Raw genomic sequence first — 12,168 nt, forward strand, 5'->3', positions numbered from 1 at the left:
TGTAAAAAGCTGCCATTCTCACAGTAATTCAAAAACGGCTTGACTGATTTGAACGAAACTTGGTATGCAGATCCCTCACTACCTGGGGTGCTATGTTCTGGGGGTCTCGCGGCCCTCCTGCACACGTGGCCAGAGCTACAAACAGAAAATCAGATTTCACCCATTCATGTCAAAGGAAAAAATGTAAGAAGCTGCCTTTCTCCCTGTAATTCAAAAACGGCTTGACCGATTTGAACGAAACTTGGTATGCAGATCCCTCACTACCTGGGGTGATATGTTCTGGGGGTCTCGCAGCCCACCTGCACACGTGTGCGGAGCTACAAACAGAAAATCAGATTTCACCCATTCATGTCAATGGAAAAAATGTAAAAAGCTGCCATTCTCACAGTAATTCAAAAATGGCTTGACCGATTTGAACGAAACTTGGTATGCAGATCCCTCACTACCTGGGGTGATATGTTCTGGGGGTCTCGCGGCTCACCTGCACACGTGGGCGGAGCTACAAACAGAAAATTGGATTTCACCCATTCATGTCAATGGAAAAAATGTAAAACGCTGTGGGACCGATTTGAACGAAAATTGGTATGCAGATCCCTCACTACCGGGGGTGATATGTTCTGGGGGTCTCGCGGCCCACATGCACACGTGGGCGGAGCTACAAACAGAAAATCAGATTTCACCCATTCAAGTCAATGGAAAAAATGTAAAAAGCTGTGGGACCGCTTTGAACGTAAATTGGTATGCAGATCCCTCACTACCTGGGGTGATATGTTCTGGGGGTCTCGCGGCCCACCTGCACACGTGGGCGGAGCTACAAACAGAAAATCAGATTTCACCCACTCAAGTCATTGGAAAAAATGTACGAAGCTGTGGGACCGATTTGAACGAAACTTGGTATGCAGATCCCTCACTACCTGGGGTGATATGTTCTGGGGGTCTCGCGGCCCACCTGCACATGTGGGCGGAGCTACAAACAGAAAATCAGATTTCACCCATTCAAGTCAATGGAAAAATTGTAAGAAGCTGTGGGACCGATTTGAATGAAACTTGGTATGCAGATCCCTCACTACCTGGGGTGATATGTTCTGGGGGTCTCACGGCCCACCTGCACACGTGGGAAGGGTGGGTTCACCCAAGAATGTATATGTTCTTGCTCCTGGAGGTGAAACTAAAAATGTTGTTTATAATCAATTTTTGTGTTAGTTGAATTGTATTCATTTTGTCAAATATTTCACATTATACTTTGAATATTTTACTTTTTATAAAGCTGTAACAAAATTATTTCATTCACCACTATAAAGTATCTTTATTTAAATCCATTTACAGTGTTATTGCTATAATTAAATACCTGTGCAACGCCGGGGCATCAGCTAGTATCTGATATAACAATTCTCCACAGAGGCCTAGCCAGACTCCTAAGGCAGATGCTGTCTAGAGAGCCAGTTCTTTTAATTGTTTATAGAATTAAAAATATTAATATTCATGCCTCAGTTCAGGGGGAAGAGAGTTCCATATCTGCAGCACTCTGCCCTTCAAGATTTTGGATCTAGTAAACTCCTGAGCAGCTGGATAGCAAGTAAACATTACCGTAGACCAGGGTGTTCAACCTTGGCTCTCACTAGGTTGGGTTTTCAGGATTTGCACAATGAATATACATGAGATCTATCTGCATACAATGGAGGCAGTACATGCAAATTAGAGAATGACAAGGGGAAAAAATTTATCACCGTTCCTGCCTCAATCCCCGTGAGCTCAATCCCCATCCCTGCCCTGTCCCCGTATGCTCAGTCCCCATCCCTGCCCCATCCCCGCGAGCTCAGTCCCTGTCCCCGTCCTGCAAACTCGGTCCCCTGCAAACTGTCAGATCCAGTGTTCCCTCTAAGCGGGCGGGTGTTGTGAGCAAACTTTTTTCACCGTGAGCCAAAAATATCGGGCGCCAGCAAGTTATGAGCCAACTCGCCCGATTCTCCTCTCGCCGCCCTGCCATCTGCCGTACGCCTCTTCCGATCGTGCGCTGTGACGAGAAACATGTGCGCTGCGATGTAATATTTTGTGCGCCAGCGCACGCCAGCGCAGCTTAGCGGGAACACTGGTTCAAATGGTTTTATTTATTTCCCCAAATTTATTTTTGTTATACGCATTGAAAATATTTGATATTGCGTTTAAATCAAAATCTCAATAAACTTGAAACGAGTGCCCGTGAGATTGTGGGAGGGTTAAATACTCAAAACTTAGAAGTTTTTGCTACGCCAGCTTTCTGGTATCTTTACATACAGTGGCGTACCTAGCATATGTAACATCCGGGGCCCATCATTTTTTGGCACCCCCCCCCCCATCTGTAAGAAAAACATGATTTTTAGTAACAAACCACACGTCACACATGAGTACCTAGGAAAAGGCAGCATCTTACATATTGCAGTGAGCAGTACATCAATACACCCATTGTAAAACTAAACAAGCCAGACCAGCACAGATCAATCCTACACCGTCAATCCTAACAGAAAACCATGTCTTTCGAACACACAGAACACAGAAAACACCTTCGCCTAGTAAGGAATATGTAATCACAAACTAACCCCTCCCTCTTTTACAAAACTGTAGTGTGGATTTTAGCTACGGAGGTAACAGCTCTGATGCTCATAAAATTCTGAGCATCAGAGCTGCTACCACCAAGGCTGGTGCTAAAAACGCTTCACAGTTTTGTAAAAGGGGGGATAAAATAAAAATACATAGACAAAGGTTAAATTGAACCAGCAAGAAGCTGGACTCTGCATACAATGCTTCACAGAAACAGTGACACATGTCTCCTAAAGCAATAAATAAATAGAAATTTTTTTCTACCTTTGTCTTCTGTGGTTTCTCCTTTCCTCATCTTCTTGTAACTCTCTTCCTTCCATTCACTGTCTGCCGTCTCTCTTCCCCTATATGGCATCTTCTCTCCTTCTATGCCCCTTCCAGAAACTGTATGCCTCCCCCTTCCATCTCTCCTTTCACCCCATTGGTCTGGCATCTCTCTCCTCGCCTTCCCTCTCCCACACCTCTCCTCATAGTCTGGTATCTCCCCTTCCCTGATTCTCTGGCATCTCTCTCCTTTCCTTTTCTTCCATCTTTCGTTCCCCCTCCATGCTCTCACATCTCCCCCTTCCTTTTCCCTTAGACTGGCATACCTTCCTCCTATGCTCCAAGCCCTGGCATCTCCTTTAATTCCCTCCCTCATCTTCCTTCTCCCTCCAGCTGGGTACCGCAACACTCTTCCCTGCAGCTCTGCACTTCCCCACAATTGCCATGCTTCGGTTCCTCTTCTTCCTTCCTTCCCCCCCCCCCCCCCCCCCCCGCGGGACCCTGCGGCACCATCAACTCTTACTCCCTCTAATGTCGGCCCTGCAGCTCCAGACTTCCTCGCACCTTCTCCCCTCCCCCTTTGGATCGCTATTATTTTAAATGTTATAGCCGCGGAGCTGTATCCATCAGTGGAGATGTCTAACCTCGGCCTGCCCCGGAACTCTTACTGCAGCAGCCGCCCGTCTAGGCAGGAACAGGAAGTCACTGTTGCAGTAAGAGTTCCGGGGCAGGCCGAGGTTAGACATCTCCACTGATGGATACAGCTCCGCGGCTATAACATTTAAAATAATAGCGATCCAAAGGGGGAGGGGAGAAGGTGCGAGGAAGTCTGGAGCTGCAGGGCCGACATTAGAGGGAGTAAGAGTTGATGGTGCCGCAGGGTCCCGCGGGGGGGGGGGGGAGGAAGGAAGGAAGAAGAGGAACCGAAGCATGGCAATTGTGGGGAAGTGCAATCCCCCCAATGCGTCCCCTTACCTTACCTCCCCTTACCTTTGCGACGCGTGTGTGCGCTGTGAAGAGAAACTTTGCGCTGCGATGTAATATTTTGTGCGCGCGCGCAGGCCAGCACACCTTAGCGGGAACACTGGTCAGATCCCATCCGCACAAGCCTCAAATAGTTATGATTTTATACTGAACTTATTTTATTAAAGTATAAAAACACACTATTCTGTACAATTGTCATTTTATAAACACAAATAATACCAAGCAAGGATCAACAAAACCCCTGTCTCCCATCCCTATCATAAATATCCCCTCCACTATTGTGAAAACTGAACAAACCAAAATTACTACAGAATGCTACATAGAAAAATCAAGCTAACAGAATACCATAGTCACACATGACAGGAATAGTGTTAGGGGAGGGCAACTGCCCCCTGGTCAGAGAGAGAGCCCTAAACCAGCTGGAAGCTAAAGAAGCACAGCCTGGGCTTTGCAGTCCCCAATTATGTCTAATACCAGCTCTAGCAGGATACATATTTCAAATCTGAAATATTCTAATCAAAAAATATGAAATAAATGTATTTTTTTTCTACCTTTTGTTGTCTAGTAATTTTATTCTTCAAATCACATTGGTCTCAGCTTTGGGTTTGGGTTCCTTCCGTCTTCATCGTGCATGGCTAGATCCTGAATGTAAAATAGGTGCAATTATTTTACCACAGGAGCAAGACTTTTCACAGCTTCCACGGGGCGGTGAAAGGTCTTGTCCCCATTCCTGCAGTTAACCAGTTGCAAATGTCCCCATTACTGCGCATTTACTGTGGTGACCCATGGTTTACTGCGGTAAATGGTCCTCGTGTCATTCTCTAGTGCAAATAGATCTCAGGCACATTCATTTGTAAAATCCTAAAATCCCCAAAGAATTGCAGTTCTCGAGGACCGAGGCTGGACTCCCCTGGTATAGCCTACAGGCAAGCTTATAAACTAAAAAATGCTTCATTCGTGAGCTATATGTTCATATTTCACCATCAGAACGTAGAAACTCTATGAAATCCTTAATGAGTATCTGGTCCCCATTACTATAATAATAATAAAGTTTATTCTTGTATATCGCCATACCATTTAGTTCTAGGCGGTTCACATTCATGAGAGACCGAAATGTTCAGTGACAATACATTCTTAGAGAATACAGAGTATAATTGACATTTAATTTACAAATTTTTCAAAAAGATACATTTTCATAGATTTTCGAAAGGTGTAATAAGACTTAGGGCTCCTTTTACAAAGCCGCGCTAGGGCCTTAATGCGCGGAATATTGTGCGCTAAAATGCCACACCGCTAGCCGCTACCGCCTCCTTTTGAGCAGGCGGTAGATTTTCGGCTAGCGTGCGCTAATCCGATGCGTGCGCTAAAACGCTTAGCGCAACTTCATAAAAGGAGTCCTGAGTCTGGAAAATTATTGTTCTTAACCAATTGTTCAATTTGCCTGCCCAAAATGAAAACATTTTATCAGGAAATCTTTTATAACAGCAATGTTTTAGTGTAGGATAGGCAAAGAAATTAATTCTTCGAGCAGACTTTTTTATCCCATATAGGTCAAACCATGAAGATAGGTAAGCTGAAGCCAAGCCGAAAAACGTTTTGAAGCAAATACAAGCAAATTTAAATAGCTCCCTAGCTTTGAAAGGCAGCCAATGTAGCTGCTGCTAATATGGGCTAATATGATTATATTTTTTTCAGCCCATAAATCAGATGAACTGTTGTATTTTGAATTATTGTTAGCCTTTTCAGGGTTTTTTTTTGTTAGCTCCCAGATATATTATATTGCAATAATCAAGTATAGATAGGATAGACGACAGCACCAACAGTCTAAAAAGTATAGCATCAAAATATTTTTTGATAGTTCTTAGTTTCCATAGGGCAACAAAACATTTTTTAATCACTTGATCTGTGTGGATTTCTAGAGCAGGGGTAGGGAACTCCAGTCCTCGAGAGCCGTATTCCAGTCGGGTTTTCAGGATTTCCCCAATGAATGTGCATGAGATATATTTGCATTCACTGCTTTCAATGCATATTCATTGGGGAAATCCTGAATACCTGACTGGAATGCGGCTCTCAAGGACCGGAGTTCCCTACCCCTGCTCTAGAATTAGATAACGATCTAATGTAACTCCTAAGATTTTTATGGAGGTGGCAATTGGGTAGTCTTGACCTTTGAAATATATCACATTGTCTTTGATTTATCGGTAGGACTTGCAAGAAAAACCTTTGTTTTTTTCTGGGTTAAGTTAAGTTTAACATTACCAGTCCACTTTTCTATCTGAGTTAAAATAAATGAAATATGGTTCTCAATATCTGCTGTAAATGATGTAATGGGAATCAATAAAGTAATATCATCTGCATAGATGTAGAATGTAACTTTCAAACTTTGTAATATATTTCCCAGAGAAACAAGATAGACATTGAACAATGTGGGTGACAATGGCAAACCCTGTGGAACTCCACATGGGTTGTTCCAGAGAGAAGAATATGTACTTGATAAGATCGTTTTTTCAAGAACTCCTGAAACCAGTTCCAGACATTTCCCGTGATCCCTGGTCTTTTCAAATCATGGAGGCCCTAGGGTGCACATACTGAATTAGCAGATACTAATTCAGTCAACTAGTCTCATATTTCCTTACTGAGAGGCATACCCATCATCATAGCACACATAGCATCTTCTTTATCTTAGACACTATTGACCAACTTGATCTCGTTTGTCCGCTGGACATATACTGTTTATTTTTGTTAATGATATTTTGTTAGTTGATTGACCTTCTTTATATCCTTGTGAAGATCAACGGCATTCCAACATTGTATATGGTCAATGTCTTTCTTCTCCATTGTAATTAAAAATTCAATAAAAAGCATTGAGACAGGTGCCTGAGCCCTCACCAAGACGGCACCCGGGGCAGACCACCCCACCCCCACCCCCTTACTACGCTACTGGGTGCGAGTGTGAGGCGGGGAGGAGCTGGGAGGGATGCCGCCACCCCAAGCGCTTCTTACCCTCGCTACGCCACTGCTCCCAATGTATGGAAATAAAATAGATATCTGGCTTCTGTGTCAAAATATAGCATCTCTGCTTTTCAGTTTATTAAGCAATTTAGTCATTCTTTCTCCATCAAATTGACAGAGCTCTGGAATAACTTGCCTTTTTGGTTAAGAAGCTTAGGCCCCTTATTATCATTCAGGAAGGCTTTGAAGACAATTCTGTTCGCCAAGCACTTTGGAAGTTAGCTACTTCTACCTCTGTGTTTTGGTTCTTTTCTCGTCTAGTTCGTTTGTATTTTTCCTTTTCTTAATGTTAACTGAGTCGAGCTCCAATCTGACTGATGACCCGGTTTATAAAACTAATGGCCTCTTTTACAAAGCCGTGCAGCAACAGCCCCAAAGCCCTTAAAATCTCTATGGGCTTCGAGGCCATTAGAGCAGCGCAGCCGCTAGCGCGGCTTTGTAAAAGAGGCAGTAAGTTTTAGTTTAGTTTAGTATTAGCTATGACAAATCTCAACCAGAGGCTTTTTCGGTGAGGCATTTAATGACTGAGATGGACAGAGCTTAACGCATTTGCCTAATATTCAGATACAAGAAAATATTCAATTAGCACGCATGTCACATTTGTGAGTATTGAGACCAGTCACCGGTGTTTCAGCCTTTGTTATCTCATTCCAACCAACATCTACTATAGCACACAAACAAAAAAATTATACGGCAAAATGGACATTATAAAATGGGGTTCTTTTTTTTTTTCTTTTAATTAATCTATTTATTTTCAAACTTTGACAGTGCCACACAATTAATTTAGATATAAACACTACAAAAAAGGCACTTTAAATACACAATTAATACATAAAACAATCATTTCCCCCCACCCCTCCCCATAACTTGCTATATTAATTAATCTTTATTCATTTTTAAAGCTCCCAGTAAGTGTAACATATAATACAAGATGGGGTTCTTTGCCGCAAAACATAAAATTTGCATTTATGGTGCAAAAGGCTGGGGTTGGATGAAAAGAAAGCTGAAAAAGGTGGAGGGTGGCTGCACTCTGTATGAGGCAGGAGAGAAGCAGTAGTATGAAGGGTTAACATGCCAGAGTCATTATTTCTTTATAAGTCTAAATTGTGACTTACTTTCATGCATATGTCCCCATCCAGCAATCTCACACATGTACTGATCAGGGAAAGAAATGTTAAGTTCTGGTAAACAGATGGGTTGTACAAACTGTGTTTTCTTGGCACAGCGGTTGTCCTTCTTCTTCAATTTAATGAGCACTGTAGGAGAAAAAAAAAAGCTGTTACCAAGATCGCTTGCATGGGTTCAGCTGTAGGCTGAAGACTTCAGAGAAGTCCCTGGTGAATGTCCCTTTAAAGTAAAGCACGAGAGCCATATTTTTATAAAGCGAAAGCAGGTGATTTAATTTAATTTTAACATGTGCCACCCACGCTAGGCAGCTTTTAACCTCATATAAATCTCAGCCCCATCCATATGTTGTCACTATATTTGAAAATGAAGAGCCCCATATGGCCAGTAAAATGTGCTAGCGATTCTGGAGCTGTACCTAACAGTGTAAGTGACGGAAGAAAAAGACCAGTTGCCCAGCTATCCCCATCCACACAGTAAGTAGACTGTATATTCCACAGAGCAGGGATCCTCGAGCCACACAGGACATTTCAAATTCTAGACAGGGTCAGATGGTAGGTGGGATACTTATCAAAGAAGAGATTGCCAATTGGAGGGGAGGGGTGAAGGGAAACCATGTCTGGTTAGGGTCGTCCAGGAACACCTAAAGTTGGAGAAACTTTACTAATGGAAGTTTTTCCCATTAATTTGTATGTGCTTGATCATAAAATGTTTTTTGTACAATTTTTTAGGCCCATCCTGGGGTTGCTTAAAGCACCACCAAAATATGTTTTTTTTCCCCCCTTAAAATCAGCTGATAATTTTGCACTAAACAGGTGATAATGCTATCATAATGCTATGGACTAATATTAGACATATGTAAAAGAATTTCTGGATTACAAAAGAGGTTGTACATACCGTTCGTACTTTTCAGCAAACATGCTTTAATCACTGACAGTGTCAAACAGGACATTGTCATTCAGAATCAATGCACCTATGCTACCTACTCTCACCAGATGCTGCTTAGTGCAATATGTTTTATTGTCATGTCTATATTGTAAATTATGTCATCTCTGTCCTATCTCAATCATATTGTGGATGTACTTTGTAACCCGTTCTAGGCTCCTTTGGGAGGACAGGCTAAATAAATGAGCCAATAAATAAATTGCTTCAAAGCTGTTGAACAAACCAAAGCCTGAACAGTTTTGTTGGGGCAAACTGGTTTTCAAGCAGGTGAACCGAAGCATATCACTGGGAGACTTGGTTGGACCTGAATCGCATTTCCTGTTTCACGCTTTTGGTATTACCAATGAATGGTTGACAAAGTCAGTGGAGAGGTGGTCTGAAGATCCAAACTTCCATACTGCTGAACACTTTGTCAACACAGTGAATGTGGTTAACGACACAGCTGATCAAGGTGTTAAACTGATAACTGACTTTGCCACTGGCATCACCACTAGAGAGTTGCACGGGGACAGAAATCCCAACATTCCCCGCACGTCCCCACCAGGATCTTCTCCGTCCCCACCCATCCCTGTCAGGATCCTCTCCGTCCCCACTCGTCCCCGTCAGGATCCTTTCCGTCCCCACAAGGAATTACCTCCATCCAAGCCCGTCCCATAAAAAGCAGCAATTACTTCTGACAGGATCATCAATTCCAGTTTCTTTTGTGTTTGTGCTGCTGTTTTCCTTGTGGAATCTCTTTGGTGGAACCCTTTTTTTGTTTTCTGTTCAGGTAATTAACTTATAAACCCCCTCTTTTACTAAGGCTGACGTGTCCATTATATTATATGGACGAACCCTGCTTCCAAAGCCTTCCATCCATCCCCGTGGAAGTCCCGTAGGCCATAGGGGGGTTCCCGTGGGAGTCCCGTGGGTTAGGAGGGATTCCCGTGATCCCCGTTCCTGTGCAGACCTCTAATCACCACAGACCCAGTGCAAGGAGTTGAACAACATCACAGGCTTAATCATGGCTATCTAAAGAAGATGTTGAAGGAAAAATTCTAAGAGGTGCCTACAGATAGGTGCCTAAATAAATTAGTAAATCGGCTTCAATAATGATCTTTAACAAGCTCATAATTGAAAAAAGTAAAATTTAATTGGGAAATAGGCGCCTATCTTCTTAGGTGTGATTCTGCAAAAATAGGTTATCTATCGCATGGCGCCTAACACCAAAGTAAGCATGTTTAAGGGTGGAAAAAGAAGTGGAGGGGCATAATCAAAAAATACATCTAAGTCCATTTTGGGCCTAAATCGCTAGTCGCCCAAAGTCGGATATGTCAAAAGTCCATTCTTGAAAAATACATCCAAAATATTTCTTTTTTCGAGAATCGTCTACTTTTATGTCCAGCCATTTGATTGTCTAGACCGCTAAGTCGCCTAGCTTTATACTCCATTTTCATCCAAAAATTTGTTCAAGTCAAAAACGCCTAGAACAAGAACTTTTGGACATGGGCGGAGGTCAGCAAAGTAATGGACTGGACACTCAGACATGGCAACAGAGTAGTGGGGCGCCTTACAGGGCAGTGCTGCGAACTTCACAAAAATGGTGTCACATAAACATCTCACCACAATTCTCTTATAGGTCATGGTGAGCCCCCCCAAAACCTACTAGACCCACATCTACCACCCCAATAGCCCTTATAAGACCAGTGCCCTAACTGAGACTGGCCCTACCAATTTTTATGTAACATTTCTCCTCTTGCATTCTGTAATTCGCTGATTGTCCAGCCTTCTTTCAGTGTGAACCGCCTAGAAGTCTTTTGACTATGGCGGTATAGAAAAATAAAGTTATTATTATTATTATTATGGCTGCAGGTGGCACCTATATGGCAGTACAATAGGGTTTGGGGAGATTTTGGGGGGTGTACATGTTTCATCATGAATGCTTTGTTTAGGGTGGCTTATGGGCCTGGGTCTTCCTCTCTATGGTTCACTAGCCCACCCCCAGACTACTTAAGCCACCTCTGTTCAGCTCTATTAGGCTTTCCTATGCCAGGTGCTGATGTTCCGGAGGCAGATATGTATGTCTTTATTCTGAATTTATGGGGGTGTGATGGGGTCAGTGAATATGGGGTGTGGGAGGGGTCTTTATTTTGTCCCTGCAGTGGTTATCTGGTCACTTTGCATACTTTCTGGGCATTTAAACCTGTTTTTAGATAGCCTAAGTCACTATGTACAAGTTCCGTCTAGGCAGTCTTGTTAAACTTTCAGTTATACTTGCGATATGACTAAGTCTAGATCAGACCATGTCCTGTCCAAATCCTGCCCTCACCTCTCCTCCTAAAACGACTTTTTCATCTCTGGGCATACAGCAGTACTAAAAAGTCCTAAGATGTTTTTAGATACATCTAAAACCAGTTTTGATTATCGGCACTTTGACGACCTGTCTTTTAGGTGGGATTTTAGACGTTTTTCCGTTTCAATTATGAGTCCCTTAGGCTCTGCTAGGAGCGATTCTCTAAAGGACTTAGGCACCTATAATTTAGGCCTTTAAAACCCTGACCTACATTAAAGGTGCCTAGGTCATCTACTAATGGCATTCCAAACACTCAAGAATTCAGGGCACAATTCTGTAATGAGCGCCTAAATGATTGACATGCAATAGACACCTAACTTTAAGTGCCTATCATTTTTAGGCACCCATTACAGAATCTGGCCCTGAATGCTTGAGTGTTTGGAATGCCATTGGTAGATGACTACACTAAAGTGTATATGTTTAGCTATTAGCAAGTATGTTAAATTTCTGTTATTTTCCACAATAAAGTACAGATATTGAAGGCATTACAAACTCTCTTGCATGAGAGAAGTATGCAGATGCTCACATATCACAAATATTGTTTCTATACATGCAGTCATAGAGCAGGTAAATTATTGGCTAACGTGGTGAAGAGCAGAGGAGGCTCACATGATATACCCACTTTGCGGGATGTGCATGGGGTACATCATACAGAGACTTCTAAAATTGCTGAAATCTTGTATGCTCATTTTTCTCAAGCTTATAGTCAGGGGTTGTTGGTTGACTTACTAATATAAACTCATATCTTCATGGAGCTGGGATGCCACGGCTTTCCCCCTGCCGCAATAGCTGCATTGAATGCACCCCTCCTTCCCAAGGAATTGTTAGCTATTTTGGGAGTGGCAAACTATGGTTCTGTTCCAGGCCCTGATGGCTATACTCATTGCTTTCTCTTAATGGTCATGACTACCCGATTATTAAATCTATCA

At 42.7% G+C, this 12,168-nt stretch overlaps 1 protein-coding gene and 1 long non-coding RNA gene across 2 annotated transcripts in view; one reads left to right on the forward strand and one right to left on the reverse strand.

Moving 5' to 3' along the window:
• LOC117363066 overlaps positions 1-12,168 on the forward strand; it is a 58,318-nt gene that overhangs the window by 29,826 nt on the left and 16,324 nt on the right. The window lies entirely within an intron of this gene.
• Positions 1-12,168, reverse strand: part of HGFAC (HGF activator) — a 103,570-nt gene that overhangs the window by 7,715 nt on the left and 83,687 nt on the right. The window contains exon 12 of the mRNA XM_033950292.1: positions 7,953-8,093. Coding sequence (XP_033806183.1) covers positions 7,953-8,093 — 141 coding nt within the window. The remainder of the gene's footprint in view (positions 1-7,952; positions 8,094-12,168) is intronic.

The sequence above is a fragment of the Geotrypetes seraphini genome, chromosome 1 (assembly GCF_902459505.1).
Source record: "Geotrypetes seraphini chromosome 1, aGeoSer1.1, whole genome shotgun sequence".
Classification (NCBI taxonomy): domain Eukaryota; kingdom Metazoa; phylum Chordata; class Amphibia; order Gymnophiona; family Dermophiidae; genus Geotrypetes; species Geotrypetes seraphini.